The following is a 22167-nucleotide window of genomic DNA, read 5'->3' on the forward strand; positions in this document are numbered from 1 at the left end:
TTCATCATGTTCTATCTGCGCTCGGTGTAAACCGAATTTCTTTAAGCCTCAACGAGCTCATCTTATAAAGGCTACTTCTCCTTTTGAACGTTTGAGTGTCGATTTTAAGGGACCTCTTCCTTCAACTACTCAAAACCGATATATATTTACTGTTGTGGACGAGTTTTCAAGGTTCCCTTTTGCTTTTCCTTGTGCAGATGTATCAGCTGCTACAGTTATTAAATGTTTGACTCAACTTTTTGTCATCTTTGGGATGCCTGCGTATATCCATTCGGATCAGGGAAGTTCTTTTATGTCTTCCCAGTTGAAGGAATACCTTCAGAGTCGGGGAATTTCTACTAGTAGAACTACCCCGTATAATCCCCAGGGTAATGGACAGTGTGAACGATACAATGGGGTGATCTGGAAGGCAGCTATGTTGGCGTTGACATCCCGGAACCTTAAGAATACACAGTGGGAAATGGTGCTGCCTGATGCCCTGCATTCCATTAGATCATTGCTTTCAACGGCTACTAATGTGACCCCCCCATGAAAGGCTCTTTAACTATTCGCGGAGATCTACTACGGGATATTCGGTACCTTCATGGCTTACTATGCAGGGACCTGTGTTGCTTCGACGCCATGTTAGATTGTCAAAATATGACCCCTTGGTGGAGGAGGTGGAGCTGTTGGAGGCAAATTCCCAATATGCTCATATTCGATTCCAAGATGGGAAAGAAAGTACTGTTTCAATTAAAGACTTGGCTCCTTGTGGGGGCCAGCCCTCTTCTGAGGATATTAATAATGGTCATGATTCGGATAATGTGGATGCTGTTACAGATACTATGAATATTTCCAATCCGATTGCAGATAATCATACTTCTATTAGTCAGCCTTTGATAGATGTTTATGACCGTCCCAGTTCATCTTCTGATGGGATTTCTAATCCGGAAACCGTTGAGAATCGGGATATGGATAGCCTTCCTGTTGAAGATACTTCTGTGCCTTCTGGCGTGGGAGGGCAAGGAATTTCACCAAGGTTAAGAAGGTCGACACGAACAAGATATCCAGTCGACCGATTGAAAATGGACTTTTAAATTGATAGTAATGTTTTAAAAATTGTTGAAATATTATAGTATATTGTTTTAGTTGAGAGATACTTAATACTTATGCGTAATGTTATTATTTGTTGTTGTTCATTTAGTATTGTGTTATGTAAATAGTTTTATTCTCGTGCATAGTTTAGTTGTAAATAATTAATTGTAAATTGTAAAAGTTATTAGGTTGGAGTATATTTTAAAAGGAGGGGTGAATGTGGTGATTATTCCTTGATTAGTAAAAGTATTGATGTGCCTCAATAATTCCGAGACTCGAAGGTAGCAGAACAAAACAAGGCTTTTATTAACTTAGAACGAAACACGTAAGCGAGAGAGATGTCGTCCTTCTGGAGATTGGGGCTAGATTGAAGCTAGCTTACAAACGGGGCCAGGTATGGGCGGAGCCCTACACACAGCACATTCCAGCACATTCCAGTATACAATACAGCACATTCCAGTACACAATACAATGAGGTCTGGGGGAAGGGAAATGACAGTGAAGCCGATCTCAGTCACAGGCAGTGATGAATGGAAATATTTCATCACAAGTATTGTGATTCGTTGTTTGTTAACTGCCTTGGGATATGTGTTGTAATCTCATTGGTAGTTGATGATCACATGATGTGTTGTGGCTACCTTAAATTCAGTCCTTTTCTAGCTTTAGTTGGGACTGGATGTGGAAAGATATGCTGCTGATTTTAAAGTTAATAAAGCCTAGCTTTGGAAGGCCAATCTATTCTTTATTTCAGGCCTCGACCAGGTCCAAGCTCAGGAACACATCCGGACTCACCCACTCCCCCCTCCCTTCTCCCCCCATACCCCCAATTTAACAGGTTTATTGCACAGAGCAACAACAACTTGTAAACGTTCCAAGGTGCTTCACAGGAGCGTAAATTATAAGAACATAAGAAATAGGAGCAGGAGTCGGCCATTCGGCCCCTCGAGCCTGCTCCGCCATTCAATAAGATCATGGCTGATCATCGAACTCAACTCCACTTTACCGCCCGATCCCCATATCCCTCGATTCCCCGAGAGTCCAAAAATCTATCGATCTCAGCCTTGAATATACTCAAAGACTGAGCACCCACAGCCCTCTGGGGGAGAGAATTCCAAAGATTCACAACCCTCTGAGTGAAGAAATTCCTCCTCATCTCAGTCCTAAATGGCCGACCCCTTATCCTGAGACTAAATCAGAAAAGGTTTGACACCAAGCCACATAAGGAGATATTAGTACGATAGCAAAATACTGCGGATGCTGGAAATCCGAAATAACAACAGAAAATGCTGGAAAAACTCAGCAGGTCAGGCAACATCCGTGGAGAGAAAACTAGAGTCAACGTTTCAGGTCAAACCCTCAGACAAAGGGTTTGACCCGAAACGTTGACTCTATGACCCCGATTTTCGGCTTGTGTGGGAAATGGTCGGGTTTCCCCGAATGTGGGGTTTCTGACCCACATAAAAAAGTGTCAGCCAGCTCCATGCAATTTTTCCTCAAGTGGCCAATTAATTCCCAGCATGTGGGAAGCCTTGCTAATTGTCCAATTTGAGTCAGAAATCCCCACAGTATGATGTCATCATTTGTGGTGCTTTCAAAGTGTCCAACAAGCTTCTCCACCTCTGCAGGCTTCTCAACCACTCTTGCACAATGGCAGAGGAGCCTGCACCAGCTGCTGCCAGCGGCAGAGGCCGAGCTGCGGCCAAATTCAATGAGACGTCATTGCAGACATTGGTGGATGGGGTAAGGGCCCACAGGGAGGTCCTCTACCCTCGCTCAGGGAGGAAGAGGCCTCCCAAAGAGGCCACAGCTGCCTGGATGGAGGTGGCAGCAGAGGTAAACTCTCTGGGTGTCACCCGTCGCACCTGGCTGCAGTGCAGGAAGCGCTTCCATGACCTTCACCGCACAGGGAAAGCAAGTATGAAGTTTCTATCACCCTCAACCTGATCCCCATTGCCTTTCCCCAACAGCACTCAGCTTCAGCAATCTCTTCTTCCACATCCCACTTCACAGTCACATCCATGCACCCTTACCCATTCCGTCTCTCTCGCTGCTCACATTCACATAACTATTCCACCATCCAGTCTTGTACATAGTTTTAATGCCATCATCTCCTGTACATAAAAAATCTGGTGCCAGCTGCTGCAGTTATGGCGTCTGTCATTTGGCGAATGGGCATGTCACATAGAGGCCTTAGGATAACTTGCAGATGACTGCAAGCTGGTCAAAGTTGTTTGAAAGTGCAGGCATGGGCCACTGTCCATGGTCAGTTCAGAAGCAGTGAAGCTGCAGTGTTTGATGTACCAGACTACGCAAATCTGCCCAGGGTGAGTGCGTTCCTTGCATTCCGCCCAGCAATGTTCTCGCGCACTGGTGCCGCTGGTTGGCGGGCCTCTGCAGGATGCTTGTTTCCGTCCTCCTCCTCAGCATCATCCTCAGCATCATCCTCATCCGAGGCAGCTCTGTGAGGAGCCTCTTGGTCCTGCGGAATTGGCAAGCCACGACGCTGTGCCATGTTGTGAAGCACACAGCATACCACAACGATTTTGGAGACCCTGGCTGATGAGTACTGTAGGGCTCCACCTGATCTATCGAGGCATCTGAAGCGCATCTTCAGCAATCCGATGGTTTGCTCGATAATGCATCTGGTGGTAATGTGGCTGGAGTTGTAGCGCTCCTCAGCTTCGCTGGCTGGTCTCCTCAACGGCGTCATTAGCCAAGTCCGCAGAGGATATCCCTTGCCTCCAAGTAGCCATCCTTGAAGTTCGTTTGGTGGACTGAATAGCGGAGGCACAGTAGACTGGCGCAGTATGAAGGAGTCATGGCAGCTGCCAGGGAACCTGGCACAAACATGCAAAATCACCTTCTTGTGGTCACACACCAACTGAACGTTAAGGGAGTAGAAGCCCTTGCAGTTGACAAAAACTCCTGGATTGTGGTGGGGTGCCCTAAGGGCCACATATGTGCAGTCAATGATGCCCTGCACCCTTGGAAAGTCTGCCAGCTGAGCGAATCCACGCGCTCGCGCCCTCACACTTGCGCGATCCCTGGAGAAATGGATGTGATTGTGCGCGAGGGCAAAGAGGGCATTGGTGACCTGTTTGATGCAAGTGTGTGCGGCCGCCTGGGAGATGCCGCTGATGTCTGCTGCTGATCTCTGGAAGGAGCCTGAGGCATAAAAGTTGAGTGCGGTGGTGACTTTGATGGCCACTGGTAAGGAGTGTGGACCTGGTGCTCTGGGCTCCAGGTCTGGCTGCAGCATTGCGCAGATGTCAGTCACTACCTGTCGCGAAAGTCGGAGCCGCCTCTGGCACTGCTGCTCAGTCATGTTGAGGTAGCTCACCCTGCGTCTGTAGACCCTGTTTGGGGGGTATCTCCTGCGCCGACGGCCTTCCATGTGCTGGCCCCTTCTGGCCTGTGCTGCCCCAGGTGGGTGAGCCGCAGCCTGCTGCTCCTGCTGGTGCTGCTGTTGTTGCTGGTGATGCTGTTGCTGGAGTTGCTCCAGCCTCCTCTGCTGTTGGAGATCCTCTAATGCCAGGAAGGGAAGGTACCAAAGGCCTCCCATGCTTCTGGCAGATGCCTCCGTTGAGGAGGCGCCGAGTTAGGGTGGTGAGAGGGGTTTCCCAGGAGCTCACACTGGAGAAGTGTGTGAGGCTCCAACTTTCTACAGCTGTTCCTAAGCCTTCAAAAAGTTCCCCCAAGCCTTCAGCAACAAGGTCCTGCAGCCTGCAAATGCTGCCTGTTTAAATCTCTTCAGCCCTCATTGACCTGCAGCTGTAAGCAAGCAAGCCAACTGTTTTCACACCAGGTCTCATCAGCGGGGTTCCCTGCAGGCGTGTTTCACGTGGGGAAAGCCCCAAAATCGCAACAGCCCCAGAAAATCTACTTCAACAAGGTAATAATTGGTCATTAGTGTTCCGACGGCCAGTCCCGCCAGCGGCGGGCGGGACTGAAGCGGGTCGGAGAGAAATGGCGGTCCGAAAGTCGGACGGGGCGGGGAATCAGGGGGGGGGCGGGGGGTCGAGACCCGCTTTTTCGGTGATTTTCGGCCTCCGTCCACATGAAAAGCCGCCCGACAGCTGCCAGAAAATCGACCCCTATTTCTCTCTCCACGGATGTTGCCTGGCCTGTTGAGTTTTTCCAGCATTTTCTGTTGTTATTAAGGAGTTATTAGGGCAGGTGACCAAAAGCTGGATCAAAGAGGTAGGTTTTAACGAGCATCTTAAAGGAGGAGAGCGAGGCGGAGAGGTTTAGGGAGGGAATTCCAGAGCTTCGGGCCCAGGCAGCTGAAGGCACGGCCGCCAATGGTGGAGCGACTAAAATCGGAACAGAACTCAGCCCCAAATACCGGTTCCTCCGATACAAGCAGCAGCCCTTTGGAGCCACCTCTGCCCCCAGAATTTCGGGACCTCGGTGTCGAGGTTCTTGGGTGGGGTGGGGGAGAGGAGAGCCCAGGACACTGTGCCCCACATGACTCAGCAACGTCAGGATAAAAGGCAAGAAATCTGAGGCCTCACAGCTTCGATTATATGAAGGTGCTGTGATATATGGAACAATTGAACCTCATTATTGTTAACTTAAAGGGTTATATTCCGAGGCCAGGTTGCACAGACTGGGCTTGTATTCCCTCGAGTTTAGAAGATTAAGGGGTGATCTGATCGAGGTGTTTAAGATGATTAAAGGAGTTGATGGGGTCGAGAGAGAGAAACTATTTCTTCTGGTGGGGGGAGTCCAGAACAAGGGGGCAGAACCTTAAAATTAGAGCCAGGCCATTCAGGGGTGATGTCAGGAAGCACTTCTTCACACAAAGGGTGGTGGAAATCTGGAACTCTCTCCCCCAGAAAGCTGCTGAGGCTGGGGGTCAATTGGAGCTTTCAGAACTGAGTTGGAGATATTTTCGTTGGTTCAGGGTATCGAGGGGTGTGGAGCAAAGGCGGGTAAATGGATTTGAGGTACAAATCAGCCATGAACTGATAGAATGGCAGAGTAGGCTCGAGGGGCTGAATGGCCTCCTCCTGTTCCTATATTTCTGGGTATGTAATCAGGAACCGAGGAACAGGAGGATATACAAATGGAAAATTGCTGAAACTGCAATAAATACACGGGACACTCGGAACTTCACATCATTATGTTTTATGACACGAACAGTAAAGAGTTTGGACATAAAGGGAACGAGAAATGTCTTTTAATTTAAGTATTTGATAAAATGGTAAAAATAGCTCCCCTGGTGCAGGGAATAAATTACACTACATTATCCAGTCTAGGGCCTGGGGGATGATGGCTGGACAAACCAGGAGAGCACCGCCCGGTGTGGGACTGAGCCCCGGGGAGCACCGCCCGGTGTGGGACTGAGCCCCGGGGAGCACCGCCCGGTGTGGGACTGAGCCCTGGGGAGCACCGCCCGGTGTGGGACTGAGCCCCGGGGAGCAGCGCCCGGTGTGGGACTGAGCCCCGGGGAGCAGCGCCCGGTGTGGGACTGAGCCCCGGGGAGCAGCGCCCGGTGTGGGACTGAGCCCCGGGGAGCAGCGCCCGGTGTGGGACTGAGCCCCGGGGAGCAGCGCCCGGTGTGGGACTGAGCCCCGGGGAGCACCGCCCGGTGTGGGACTGAGCCCCGGGGAGCACCGCCCGGTGTGGGACTGAGCCCCGGGGAGCACCGCCCGGTGTGGGACTGGGCCCCGGGGAGCACCGCCCGGTGTGGGACTGAGCCCCGGGGAGCAGCGCCCGGTGTGGGACTGAGCCCCGGGGAGCACCGCCCGGTGTGGGACTGAGCCCCGGAGAGCGGGAGAGCACCGCCCGGTTTGGTCACTGATCTGAGTTGCAATATCAGTAGTGAGAGCTGCAACTTGGCGCAATGCTGTGTCATGGAGGGGAAAGGTCAGGCCGGGTTCCTGTTCCTGGCCAGTGCCCAGTGACCTCGGCTGGTCAGAGGGCCGGTGTATGGATGTGGGGTGAGGGCAGAATCTGTGATACTGTTTCACCCACGAACGGACACTGGGTGAGGTGTTGCAGGATGTCCCTGGTACCCCCACTCCTGAGGTACTGTCTGTGCCAACACTGTAATTATGAGCTTGTTGAGGTGGTGGTCCTGTGGTCCTGCTGACCACTGAGAAAGCGATGTCATCACGGTCAAAATTACTCACTTCCTGGTGTTTGTGACCTCATCGATTGTAACAACTTGTCAGCTTGTGATGTCACCCTGACATTTGGGAGTTTCAGCCTCAGCAAAGTGCAGGTATCTGGAGAGGGGGCCTTGAGGAGAAGGTATTCCTCTTTGATTTTATAGATCTCGTTCTGACACAACTTTCCCAAACAAGCAGTGATTCTCACGACAAGACTCCGTTTCAGAGCTCGGGCTGATTTCTTCAAAGAGAGTGAAAGGGGGAAATGCCTTGAAGCAAGAGGCACCTGTCCAAACCTGGGCCTTATGCAGCTCCAAGCCCGGGCAACTCAGTCCTGTTTGCAATCATTATTCTCGCTCGCTTGAACCAGTTGGTTTGGAAAGGGCTGTTCTTGGCACTGTTAGTGGAGAAATCATGAATCAGAACACTGAGATCTTAGAATCAGTAACTCCAGGTATGTGGGAATTAGTGGGAGCAGGAAGTTAAACTCTATCCGTGTACCTGAACCTCCACCGAACACATCAACCAGCCCCAACAGCTGGTCTCAAAGCATCAAATTATGATTCTTCCCCCCCCCCCCCCCCCCCGCAACCTTCAATTAATGTTTAATCTTTGAGCATTCCGATCTATCTGTGACATCATAGAATGGTGTCCGAGGCAGGTCCACGCATTCCTAGCTGGACTTTTCCTGGATTCAGGATCTGCTTTTTGCCGAATGAACTAAAAAATTGACGCGGTTTCTAATCCGGCCGTGCACCCCATTCATTTTCACCTTGCCACGTGCCCAGATTTTGCCCTTTGTCTCTGGGATTCTCCGTTCCAGGAGCGGTGTTTCCCAGTGAGTGAATTCTTGGCTTCCCTGCTTTCCTCCGCTGCTCGCTGGCGTCCCGGGCACAAATCAGCTTTCTCCTGGGCCGATTCCCATCTCTCCGCTGGTTTCTGGCATGAGAAGTCTCTGCCCGGACCCTGGACCCCGAATTCCCTCCGCGCCCATTCCCGCAACTTTGGCTGCCGCTCTGGATCTGAGCCCGTTGCTTTACTTTACTTTCTCTCATCCCCTCCTATGCTTCTCTCCTGTCGCCTTCCCTTGTGACCTTTGCCCTCCCTTCAGTCACCCTCTCCTAATTGCTCCGTCTTTGGCTCGGCCTCTGTCTTTTTGCTTTACGCCTCTGTGAAGCGCTTTAGGGTGCTTTTCTATCTTAAATATTCACGTGTTCAAATCCCTCCACGGCCTCGCCCCCCTCCCTATCTCTGTAACCTCCTCCAGCCCCACAACCCTCCGAGATCTCTGCGCTCCTCCAATTCTGGCCTCTTGAGCATCCCCGATTTCCATCGCTCCGCCATTGGCGGCCGTGCCTTCAGGTGCCTGGGCCCCGAGCTCCAGAATTCCCTCCCTAAACCTCTCCGCCTCTCTAACTCTCTCCCCTCCAGTAAGATGCTCCTTAAAACCTACTACCTCTTTGACCAAGCTTTTGGTCATCTGCCCAAATATCTCTTTCTTTGTCTCGGTGTCAATTTTGCTCCTGTGCAGCGCCTTGGGATGTTTTACTATGTAAAAGGCGCTATATAAATACAAGTTGTTGTTGTCTATTGATGCTGCTCTTCGCAGGCCACATGGGCTGCCCATCCCCGGGCTCCTCGCTCTCTCTCCAGCGTCTCCTGGGGAGTTCAGTGCAGACCAGGCCCTCAGTCTCCATGAACCAGCAGCCCTGTAAAATGGCCAGATTCAGACTGGCTGATTCCAGGGGCTGGACGTGACTCTAATCACTTTCTGTACTTCTCTTCACTATGGATATGAAAGCTTCACAAAGGAAAATGGAAAAAGATCAATGCGTAGAAATATGTCACAAGAAAATAGATGAGAAAAGGATTGATGACAAGGAACGAGAGAAAGAAAGAGAAAAAGAGAAAGATAACGTAAAAGAAAGAGATAGAGAAAAGGAAAGACGGAGAAGCAAACACAAAGAGAGCAAGAAAAGGGAGAGAAGAGAAGGCCGGGAGAAGGAAGAGAATATCCAGAGGCGAGCGACAGGAGAGGAGGTCCGAATCGATAAGAAGGAAGATGAAGCTAAAAGAAAAGACCATGAAGGTACTTCTCACAAAAATAGGTTGCCTAGAAATGTGAATCATTATCCCCTTTAACCATTGCTGTGCAGCAGTACAGGCTGGAATCTAATCGAGGGGTTCGGGGGGTTTATATATAGAGTAACAGATACCCGGGAGTGAGTTACAGGCTGAAATCTAATCGAGGGGTTCGGGGGGGTTTATATATAGAATAACAGATACCCGGGAGTGAGTTACAGGCTGGAATCTAATCGAGGGGTTCGGGGGGTTTATATATAGAATAACAGATACCCGGGAGTGAGTTACAGGCTGGAATCTAATCGAGGGGTTCGGGGGGTTTATATATAGAATAACACATACCCGGGAGTGAGTTACAGGCTGGAATCTAATCGAGGGGTTCGGGGGGTTTATATATAGAATAACAGATACCCGGGAGTGAGTTACAGGCTGGAATCTAATCGAGGGGTTCGGGGGGTTTATATATAGAATAACACATACCCGGGAGTGAGTTACAGGCTGGAATCTAATCGAGGGGTTCGGGGGGTTTATATATAGAGTAACAGATACCCGGGAGTGAGTTACAGGCTGGAATCTAATCGAGGGGTTCGGGGGGTTTATATATAGAGTAACAGATACCCGGGAGTGAGTTACAGGCTGAAATCTAATCGAGGGGTTCGGGGGGTTTATATATAGAATAACAGATACCTGGGAGTGAGTTGCAGGCTGGAATCTAATCGAGGGGTTCGGGGGGGTTTATATATAGAATAACAGATACCCGGGAGTGAGTTACAGGCTGGAATCTAATTGAGGGGTTTGATGGGGTTTATATATAGAATAACAGATACCCGGGAGTGAGTTACAGGCTGGAATCTAATTGAGGGGTTTATATACTTCGGGGGGGAAATTGGAGGTGGCGGTGTTCCCAGGCGCCTGCTGCCCTTGTCCTTCTAGGTGGAAGAGGTCGCGGGTTTGGAAGGTGCTGCCGAAGAAGCCTTGGCGAGTTGCTGCAGTGCATCTTGTAGATGGTACACACTGCAGCCACGGTGCGCCGGTGGTGGAGGGAGTGAATGTTTAAGGTGGTGGACGGGGTGCCAATCAAGCAGGCTGCTTTGTCCTGGATGGTGTCGAGCTTCTTGAATGTTGTTGGAGCTGCACTCACCCAGGCAAGTGGAGAATATTCCATCACACTCCTTACTTGTGCCTTGTAGATGGTGGAGAGGCTTTGGGGAGTCAGGAGGTGAGACACTTGCCGCAGAATACCCAGCCTCTGACCTGCTCTTGTTACCACAGTATTTATGTGGCTGGTCCAGTTCAATTTCTGGCCAATGGTGACCCCCAGGATGTTGATGGTGGGGGATTCGGCGATGGTAATGCCGTTGAATGTCATGGGGAGGTGGTTAGACTCTCGCTTATAGGAGATGGTCATTGCCTGGCACTTGTGTGGCGCGAATTGTTTTTTTTAAGAGTTGGTCCCATTATTTTGTTAGCAGGTCCTAAATAACAATGAAAAACATTTAAGATACAGCTCAGGGAAAGGGATACTTTGGGATGTTCTCATCTTGGTGAAGTGTCACTGGCATTTCTCAGAATTATAAACAACAGGAAGCTTGGTTACAAAACAGATGGAAATATGGAGAAACCGAGGGAAGGGTGAAAACCTGCAGATCCCAGCAGGAGTGCCACTGTATTCCTGGTCACCTCATGGCAGAGTCTCACTGACACTGAGCGGGACTCGGGACTCAGCACAGAGTAGCCAAGGCAAGACCAGGCCTGGGAATCTCAATTCTGAGCATAGTTTAAGGAGGTTTGGGAAACAGGAGATATCAAGGTGAGCTGATTGAAGTTTTACAAATTATGAAAGGGATCGACAAACTGTTCACACGGACATCAAGAAAGATCTTGCATTTCTATAGCGCCTTTCATGACCTCAGGACGTCCCAAAGTGCTTTACAACCAATGAAGTACTTTTGAAGTGTGGTCACTGTTATAATGTGGGAAACACGGCAGCCAATTTGGGCACAGCAAGCTCCCACGGATGCTGCCTGACCTGCAGAGAGTTTCCAGCATTTTCTGTTGTTAGTTCAGCTTTCCAGCATCTGCAGTATTTTGCTCTTGTAGCAAAGTGATAATGAACAGTTAATCGGTTTTAATGATGTTGGTTAAGGGATAAATATTGGCCCCAGGGCACCGGGGAGATCTCCCCCTCTCTTCTTCGAAATAATGGCCATCGGACTTTTTACATCCACCTGAGAGAGCAGACGGGGCCTTGGTTTAATGTTGCATCCGAAAGACAGCTCCTCCGACAGTGCAGCACTCCCTCAGTACTGCCACCCCCGACAGTGCGGCGCTCCCTCAGTACTGCCCCTCCGACAGCGCAGCACTCCCTCAGTACTGACCCTCCGACAATGCAGCACTCCCTCAGTACTGACCTCCCTCAGTACTGACCCTCCGACAGCGCAGCACTCCCTCAGTACTGCCCCTCCGACAATGCAGCACTCCCTCAGTACTGCCCCTCCGACAGTGCGGCGCTCCCTCAGTACTGACCCTCTGACAGTGCAGCACTCCCTCAGTACTGACCCTCTGACAGTGCAGCGCTCCCTCAGTACTGACCCTCCGACAATGCAGCACTCCCTCAGTACTGACCTCCCTCGGTACTGACCCTCCGACAATGCAGCACTCCCTCAGTACTGCCCCTCCTGTTTTGATTTCTTTTTGGGTTCAATAAAGACTCATTTCTGAAAGAGAATGTTGTTTAATCTAAAGTCTTGTTCAAGACTTTCTACAGCTTTTTACAGAACACACTATGCTGTGATGCATCTAGAATGAAACTGAAAGTAAAAACTCCTCTGGACTGCTTGTCTCTCACATGACCTCTGCTGGTCAGGCACAAGTAATCAAAAACACAGACAAATATGCTGTAAGGCATAAGTAATCAAACACAGACAAATATCATCACTATTTGCTGATATCATTACATCTCCCTTTCTTAAAACAAAAGTATTTTACTTTTAACTAACAACATTTAATGAACTTACATTATCATTATCATGATCAAGGTTTTTTACCCTTGCTTTGTGTGTTCACATGAAATATGTCAATACACTAGAACTTGAAGAAAGAATAAGATAACATTACTTCCTTCTTTAACAATAGTCCTTAAATTTGCTCAATGAGTCTCTCAGGAGGCTTCACGTGTCTTGAGGATTTTCTGATTGATTGTCCTTGAATCTGAGTTGTTGCCTCAGATGATTGGTTCTCAGCTGTGTGATCCGGTTGTTCACCAGTATCAGTCTCTTGACCTGCTGTGGCTGGTCCCATGAGAAGATCGCGACGATTTCTTCTCAGAACAGCACCCTCATCTGTCTGAATGGTGTATGATCTTGGTTGAACTTCACTCAGGACAATTCCCTTCTGAGTCCATGTGTTTGTTTTGTCTTTCAACCTTACTTGGTCACCAGTGTGGAGTTCAGGTAGGTTTTGTGTTCCTCTGGCATAGTAGTACTTTTGCTTTTCTTTCTGTTGCTCTTTGAACTTCCTCACTTTCTCCCCCTCTTTTGTTTTCAGGAGGTTCTCCGGGATGGGTAGGTTTGACCTTAGCCGACGTCCCATCAGGAGTTGGGCTGGTGACATACCACACTTGAGCGGCGTTGTGCGGTATACAAGCATGCTTTGGTAGAAGTCAGTTCCACTGTCTTTTGCCTTGTACATCAGTCTTTTCACTGTCTGGACCGATTTTTCCACTAATCCATTGGACTGTGGATAGTGAGGACTTGACGTTGTGTGGACAAAGTCCCACTCTTTGGCAAAGTGTCGGAAATTTGCATTGTTAAACTGGGGTCCGTTGTCTGTGAAGACCTCGCTTGCCACGCCATGTCTGGAGAATATGGCTTTCATACTTCTTATCACAGCTTCTGCAGTGGTGGTGTACAGTCTACAAACCTCTGGATACAGGGAGTAATAGTCTGTGACGACAAGATAGTCCTTCCCTTGACATACGAATAGGTCAGCGCCTACCTTCTGGTAAGGTCTGTCTGGTGCTGGGTGTGGCTTTAGTGGTTCTACCGGATTGCTTGCTCGATGTTTCAGGCATATTGTGCAGTTTGACACCTCATTTGTCACATCTTGGTTGATTCGTGGCCAGTACATCACCTCTCGTGCTCTTTTCTTACACTTCTCGATTCCCAGATGTCCTCCATGGATCTTTTTTAGCATCTCTCTTCTCAGACTCTTTGGGATAACTATTTTACTTCCTTTGTAGATGATGTCTTCGACCACTGATAGTTCCGCCCTGCAGTTCCAGTACTCTGCTATATCAGGTGAGCAGTCTTGCTTCATGTTGGGCCATCCAGCCAAGATGCTTTTTCTCAGTTGTCTCATTGTTTCATCTTTGTTTGTCTCAGTCTTTATGAGCTCCATTTTTGCATCTGCTATGGGCAGTGCACTTGTGATCATGTCCACGTAGGCGTTCACTTTTTCATCCATTGTGGTGTTTGCGGGCTCACTTGGGTCAACAGCTCTGGACAACGTGTCTGCTGTATACATCAGCTTACCCGGTGTGTACGCGACATTCAGTTCATCATAGACTGTCTCTCCTTCGCTTTCCACAACGAGGACTCTCTTTACCAGGTTCAGTCTCTCACAGGCTTTTAACCCTAGTATGGCTTGCACATCCTTTGGCACCACGATTAATGCTAGCGTGTGCTCTCTGTCCTTGTGTGTTACTTTGACAATGCATTTTCCTTTCACTGGTATATCAGTACCTGAGTATCCGGTCACTTTCACTTGTATTCCATGTAACTTTGGTCTGGGTCTAATTCTCTTAAAATCGGTCTCTGATATCACATTAACTTGTGCTCCAGTATCCAATTTAAATGGAATGTGTATGTCATTCACTTTTAGTGTCAACATCCAGTCTCTTTCTTCTCTTTTGTTTTCAGACACAACATCTACATAGAATTCCTCTATCTCGCTTTCATCTACTGTATGGACCTTGCTTTGTTGCGCTTGGTTCTTACAGCAATGGGCATAATGGTTGTTTTTGTTGCATCTATAGCAAGTTTTACCATATGCTGGACACTTTCTTGGTGGATGCTGTGTACCACATCGACTACATGACTTCCGATTGTCCCTTTCATTTTCGTTTGCTGGCCACGTCTCTTTTTTCACATTGGCGCTCTCTTTGTTAAACGGTTTGTATCCGTTCTTTCTCACTGCATCCACGTTGCAGCTACTGTCACTGAACAGCTCCTTTGCCTGCAACTTCACAGTCTCTGTAGCCCTACACAATGCTATGGCTTTTCCCAGGTCTAGATCTTGCTCTCTTAGCAGCCTTTCCCTTAGACCATTATCTGGAATACCACACACCAGTCTGTCTTTTATCAGCGAGTCTGTGAGTCCCCCAAATTCACACGATTTGCTCCAGTTTCTCAGTTCAGTCACATACTGATCAATAGTCTCGCCGATTTTCTGTACACATGTGAAAAATTTGTGCCTCTCAAAGGTCACGTTGCGTTTAGGTATGCAGTAGGCCTCAAACTGTTCCATTATTTTGTCTCCATCAACAGCAAATATGAAATTATTATATACCTCCAGCGCTGCATCACCCACGACATGTAAGAACACGGATGATTTTTGTTTATCACTTTTCTCGTCAGCTCCGATTGCCGCTAAATACAACTCTAAACGTTGTTTGAACCTTCTCCAATTTTCAGCCACATTACCTGTCAATTGAAGCGTCGCCGGTGGGAGTAAACCTTCCATTTTTTCACTTCGTTAGCTATTCTCTAATGGTAAGCAACGATGTTCTCTTTTGGCTTGCTAATATGTGGAGAGCTGATTTCGCTTACTTGCCACAACTGCTTTCACTGTCCCATCAAGTTGCTAACTTCAGATTTTTTCTCTTTCAGCCACTTCTGACATTATGTTTTGATTTCTTTTTGGGTTCAATAAAGACTCATTTCTGAAAGAGAATGTTGTTTAATCTAAAGTCTTGTTCAAGACTTTCTACAGCTTTTTACAGAACACACTATGCTGTGATGCATCTAGAATGAAACTGAAAGTAAAAACTCCTCTGGACTGCTTGTCTCTCACATGACCTCTGCTGGTCAGGCACAAGTAATCAAAAACACAGACAAATATGCTGTAAGGCATAAGTAATCAAACACAGACAAATATCATCACTATTTGCTGATATCATTACACCTCCGACAGTGCGGCGCTCCCTCAGTACTGACCCTCTGACAGTGCGGCGCTCCCTCAGTACTGACCCTCTGACAGTGCGGCGCTCCCTCAGTACTGCCCCTCCGACAGTGCGGCGCTCCCTCAGTACTGCCCCTCCGACAGTGCAATGCTCCCTCAGTACTGCACCTCCGACAGTGCACCACTCCCTCAGTACTGCCCCTCTGACAGTGCAGTGCTCCCTCAGTACTGCCCCTCCGACAGTGCAGCGCTCCCTCAGTACTGCTCCTCCGATAGTGCGGCACTCCCTCAGTACTGCCCCTCCAACAGTGTGGCACTCCCTCAGTACTGCCCCTCTGACAGTGCAGCACTCCCTCAGTACTGCACCGGGAGTGTCGTCCTGGGACTCAAACCCATGACCTTCTGACTCAGGGGCGAGAATGCTACCCAGAGCCACGGCTGATGTAGGGGTAGAATTTAAAAAGCGGAAATTCACAAACAGAATGAAAGAGAATTGGATCAGTATCCATCTGAATGGCTTCAGATAATCAGATGGTCGGAGAGATTAGACGGAGATGGATCGAGGTAAATGGGGTACAGACCAATTGGCTTTCTGTGACAAATTACTTTTTCCTGATCCTAAAATCCCCGAGTTCCTACAATAGAATATTCCAGAATAGAAACAGGCCATTTGGCCCATCCAGTCTGTACTGGTGTGTTTCTCCATGAGTCCCTAATCTAATCGCACTTTCCCGCACACTCCCTGTACCCGTTAATATCCCACCCAGTCTAATCCCACTCTCCCCCTCACTCCCCGCACCCTTTAATATCCCACCCAGTCTAATCCCACTCTCCCCCTCACTCCCCGCACCCTTTAATATCCCACCCAGTCTAATCCCACTCTCCCCCTCACTCCCCGCACCCTTTAATATCCCACCCAGTCTAATCCCACTCTCCCCCTCACTCCCCGCACCCTTTAATATCACACCCAGTCTAATCCCACTCTCCCCTTCACCCTTTAATATCCCACCCAGTCAAATCCCACTCTCCCCCTCACTCCCCGCACCCTTTAATATCCCACCCAGTCTAATCCCACTCTCACCCTCACTCCCCATACCCTTTAATATCCCACCCAGTCTAATCCCACTCTCCCCCTCACTCCCCACACCCTTTAATATCCCACCCAGTCTAATCCCACTCTCCCCCTCACTCCCCGCACCCTTTAATATCCCACCCAGTCTAATCCCACTCTCCCCCTCACTCCCCATACCCTTTAATATCCCACCCAGTCTAATCCCACTCTCCCCCTCACTCCCCGTACCCTTTAATATCCCACCCAGTCTAATCCCACTCTCCCCCTCACTCCCCGCACCCTTTAATATCCCACCCAGTCTAATCTCACTCTCCCCCTCACTCCCCGCACCCTTTAATATCCCACCCAGTCTAATCCCACTCTCCCCCTCACTCCCCGCAGCCTTTAATATCCCACCCAGTCTAATCCCACTCTCCCCCTCACCCTTTAATATCTCACCCAGTCTAATCCCACTCTCCCCCTCACTCCCCACACCCTTTAATATCCCACCCAGTCTAATCCCGCTCTCCCCCTCACTCCCCACACCCTTTAATATCCCACCCAGTCTAATCCCACTCTCCCCCTCACTCCCCGTACCCTTTAATATCCCACCCAGTCTAATCCCGCTCTCCCCCTCACTCCCCACACCCTTTAATATCCCACCCAGTCTAATCCCGCTCTCCCCCTCACTCCCCACACCCTTTAATATCCCACCCAGTCTAATCCCACTCTCCCCCTCACTCCCCGCACCCTTTAATATCCCACCCAGTCTAATCCCGCTCTCCCCCTCACTCCCCGCACCCTTTAATATCCCACCCAGTCTAATCCCGCTCTCCCCCTCACCCCCCGCACCCTTTAATATCCCACCCAGTCTAATCCCGCTCTCCCCCTCACTCCCCGCACCCTTTAATATCCCACCCAGTCTAATCCCGCTCTCCCCCTCACTCCCCGCACCCTTTAATATTCCACCCAGTCTAATCCCGCTCTCCCCCTCACTCCCCGCACCCTTTAATATCCCACCCAGTCTAATCCCGCTCTCCCCCTCACTCCCCGCACCCTTTAATATCCCACCCAGTCTAATCCCGCTCTCCCCCTCACTCCCCGCACCCTTTAATATCCCACCCAGTCTAATCCCGCTCTCCCCCTCACTCCCCGCACCCTTTAATATCCCACCCAGTCTAATCCCGCTCTCCCCTCACTCCCCGCACCCTTTAATATCCCACCCAGTCTAATCCCGCTCTCCCCCTCACTCCCCGCACCCTTTAATATCCCACCCAGTCTAATCCCGCTCTCCCCCTCACTCCCCGCACCCTTTAATATCCCACCCAGTCTAATCCCGCTCTCCCCTCACTCCCCGCACCCTTTAATATCCCACCCAGTCTAAGCTCACTCTTGTTAATCCATCTGTGATTGGTGGAAACAGTCTCACCATTCATCCTATCACAACTCTTCATAATATTGGAGATCTCTGTCAGATCACCATTAACCTGCTCAGTTCCAATGAGAAGTTTCTCACTGCTGATCGTATCACAACTTTAGCTTTCAGTTAGAAACTTTGCAGCATTTAAACCATATTTTGAGCAATCGCTGTCAGTGAGCAAGAAATGAAACAATTGTCAGCCTCTAAATTCAGGCCTTGTAATCTCCGAACACCATTTAACCCCTTGATTTACTTACTCTGCGGAGTGAGTCTCACTCTATGCTGTTCTGTGATGCCTGGCTCAGTGTCAGCTGTGGCTCAGTGGGTAACACCCTCTCCTCTGAGTCAGAAGGTTGTGGGTTCCAGTCCCACTCCAGAGACTTGAGCACAAAAATCTAGGCTGACACTCCCAGTGAGGTGCTGAGGGAGCGCTGCACTGCCGGAGGTGCCGTCTTTCGGATGAGACGTTAAACCGAGGCCCCATCTGCTCTCTCAGGTGGACGTAAAAGATCCCATGGCACTATTTCGAAGAAGCGCAGGGGAGTTCTCCCCGGCGTCCTGGGCCAATATTTATCACATTGCTGTTTGTGGGATCTTGCTGTGCGCAAATTGGCTGCTGCATTTCGTACATTCCGTGCAGTGACTGCCCTTCAAAAAGTACTTCATTGGCTGTAAAGCACTTTGGGACGTCCGGGGGTCGTGAAAGGTGCTTTAGAAATGCAAGTCTATCTTTCTTGCTGGGAAAAGTCAAATAACATTTGTCAATGAAATGCTTTCTGTTGTGTTCGCAGGTCAGATAATGGATCACGGCAATGCTGTTGTCATCGTTCAGACACCACTGAGCTGTCACGAGGATAACAGCAATGCTGTTGTCATCGTTCAGACACCACTGAGCTGTCACGAGGATAACCTGATCATTAAGGAGGACAAACCAGGGAAAACTGTCAAATCCGCCTCGGCGCATACGAGAGGAGCAACAGCTGAGACGGGGTCAAAGGGGAGGTCACAAGATGACAAACATGCCAGTGGTGAGGCCCAGCCCAGGGGTGAAAGAGACAGCAAGGGAGGCGGGGAGACGATTCTGGATCATGCGGAGAAGGTTTCTCTCTCTGGCATGCGCCCAGAGCCGAGACATGGAGTCGCTGAAAACCACAGACCTTTCTCAGTGGAACGGGAAAGTTGGGGGGATCCTTACATCAGCCCCTCATTGCGGCGCCCAAAGTATATCTACAGAGCCAAAGGGGAAGAGGAGGTCAAACATCACCATGAGAAGCACTACTGTTCCTCCCCAGAGTCCCTGACAGAGCCCAGCTGTAGAATTGCCCACATCATGCATTCAAATATCAGCAACCCTGACCCAAAGGTGAGCCAGAGCAAGCATCGCAGCTCAGACAAACCGCCCAGGCCCGAATCCAAAGACTCAAGCAGGAGGCGAGGAGAAAGCAGGCAGAGTCCCAATGTCCATCTCTATATGTCCGAGTTAGTTCCTCATCCCTTCGAAACCAAGAACCAGACATTAAATCCACTGGCGGACAGTCGGTCTCCATCTGGACATGGCAAAAGGAAGTCCAGAAGGACCTCAAAAGACGAACATGCGAGTGGCAATAGCACCCAGGTGGTCCAGACTAGTGATGAGGAGGCTCTGAACATGCGGGACGACAAACTGAGCAAACTTGTGAAGACCAGGTCCGCGTCTCCGAGAGAAATGGCAGCAGAGACGGAGTCAAAGGGGACGTCACGAGATGACAAACATCCCAGTGGTCAGACCCAGCCCAGGGGTGAAAGAGACAGCAAGGGAGGCGGGGAGAAGATTCTAGAACAGACGGAGAAGGTTTCTCTCTCTGACATGCACCCAGAGCCGAGACATGGAGTCGCTGAAAACCAGAGACCTTTCTCGGTGGAATGTGAAAACTGCGGGGATCCCTACATCAGACCCTCATCGCGGCGCCCAATGTACAGCTACAGAGCCAGCATGGACAAAGGAGAAGAGATCAGATGTGATCCTGATAAATATTCAGGCTCCCACTACATGCCTGCAGAACCCGACCTGCGAACTTCACAGGAGATGGAGTACACTGTGATATCTAACATGACAAGTCCTGAGGTCAAGAGAAAACACATCAAGCACAAGAGTTTGTCCAGGGAACATTTGAAGGTTGAACCAGCTGTGAAGGAGCTGAGCAACATTAAAGCAGAGATAATGCAGAGCCCGGATATTGAACTTGCCGTGTCCAAGTCTGATATTGCCGCAGAGCAGATACCGAGTGGACTTGCAGACATCTCTTTGTCATCTGAATATCCTGCAAGAACAGGAAAAAGTTCAAGGGAAAAAAGCAGTGCAGCGATCAACGTTCCAGAGACTTGGAACAGTCCGGAATCTCTCAGCACTATGGTGAACGGAACAGATGGATACGGTCAAGGTGGCCTGACAACGGGAGGGCCAAAGAGTTTGGAAGGATGGGGGAAAGGGTTCGCTTTCGAAACCCAGTTTGAGGCAAAACAAGATGACAGGTTGCCCGAGACCAATGATGGGTTTCCTTCTTCTCAGGTGAAGGTAACCCATCAAGGAGCGAGGCCGCCCCATTCAAGGTGGCCACGGTACAGCTATGGCACAAATATAGATATGGAAGACGAGGAAATGCATCTGTTGAACATAAGCATTGCTCACCTTTCTCAGGTGCCTGTTCAACCTGTGCTCAGAATTACCAATAAATCAGAATACACGGTGTCCCCCACATCAACCAGCCCTGAGACCAACAGGAAACTGATCAACTATACCAGCTCACTGGAGGAACAGCCATCAACTCTTTCCAACTTCATCAACAAAGCCAAACAACTTGAAATTGCAACAACAATGCAGCCGGTCTCAGCCTATGGGTCACCGACAATGCCGTGCCCATTGAGCTCAGCCAGCCCGGACAAAGACAATCAACAGGCCACTTACAATGGTCTCGACTACGGTGACAGTGCCTTTATGTACAAGCCATCTGTCCCCGGGGGTCACCTGGAATTAAGTCCCACCAACTCTCAGGAGAGGCCACATGGAGAATGGCAGAGAGGCATTTACTGCAAGCCCTACCTTCACGACCTACCGGACGGAGACACTGATCGAGAACGCAAGGAAACTGCTACAGGTCTTGACAAAATGATGGCTTCATACTCATCCACATCGCTCCGCCAGAGAGTGGTGTCTTCACTGGGAATGACATTAACCGACGGGACTTTGTGCATGGATATCCCGAGACCAATAGTGTCTGCATCCCAGAAGAATTTGAATGGAACAGCCGCTTACAACACTGAGATAGTCTCGAACAAGCTACGCTCCAAATCGGGTCACTTCAAGCACCAGGAGTGTCAAAAGAGGTCACTGCAGACCCGTAAACGCTACCAAGAGGAGGTGAATGCGGCTCTGATGATCCAGGCTGCCTGGAAAGGCTACCGGATCCGGTCACAGATCCGGAAACAGGCAGAGGCTGCCGTCAAAATCCAAGCAGCCTATCGTGGCTACCAGATCAGAAAGTTTCTAAAAGGGGGGTACCAGTGAGAATGAAATAGATGAACTAAACTACATGGAGGATGAGGACTGGCTAAACTCCGACTATCCAGAAGTCTTTCTGGAAGAAATTTCACACAGTGACTACAGTGAGAGTGATGCAGATTCAACAGAGGACTGGCTGGAATCACCAGTCAGCATGATAATGGTCAGCCCGGGGAGTTATGGAACCGACAGCTTAGTTCATGAGGACAGCACTATTGACGTCTGCTGCCCAAGCCCTGTGCTGCAATATGAAAGTGTTTACCAGACACAAAGTGCAACTGGGGAGAGATTTAGAGTGAAGGGGGCCCTCTCTTAGTACTTTATTCCTTTCTAAAGATAGCAATGCAAGTTTAACATTTAAACAGCATTTGGAATAAACAAACAACTTAAATAAAGGAGCCGTTGTTATAGTTTGTTTTTCACTGAGGTACGCGGGAGAAGGGCCGATAGCCACAGTGCTGAATCCAGCCAAGGCTGGACAGAGTAGGAGAGAAGGCGAGGCATAGCTCGGTGACGTCAAACTTTGGGTTTTAAAAGAAAGAAGTAAAAAAAACTGCTGCACCAGGAAATGCCGGAAACACTCAGCAGGGCAGGCAGCTTCTGTGGAGAAAGGAAAACGTTTAGGTTCATGGCTCATAGACCTGATGCATTAACCCAACCGTTCCGTATCTCTGTAATCTCCTCCAGCCCCACAACCACAGAAACA

General features: G+C 49.5%; 1 protein-coding gene across 1 annotated transcript; it reads left to right on the top strand.

Moving 5' to 3' along the window:
* Window positions 1-7249: 7249 nt before the first annotated feature.
* Window positions 7250-21850, top strand: LOC147107966 (uncharacterized). Its single transcript, XM_086004335.1, is given in 5 exon segments — window positions 7250-7644; window positions 8992-9279; window positions 18715-21449; window positions 21451-21730; window positions 21733-21850. Coding segments are annotated over 5 exon segments (3366 nt in total). The 5' UTR covers window positions 7250-7604; the 3' UTR covers window positions 21756-21850.
* The last annotated feature ends 317 nt before the right edge of the window (window positions 21851-22167 follow it).

The sequence above is a fragment of the Somniosus microcephalus genome, chromosome 13, assembly GCF_052327205.1.
Source record: "Somniosus microcephalus isolate GS21.2 chromosome 13, FLI_Smic_1.0, whole genome shotgun sequence".
Lineage (NCBI taxonomy): Eukaryota > Metazoa > Chordata > Chondrichthyes > Squaliformes > Somniosidae > Somniosus > Somniosus microcephalus.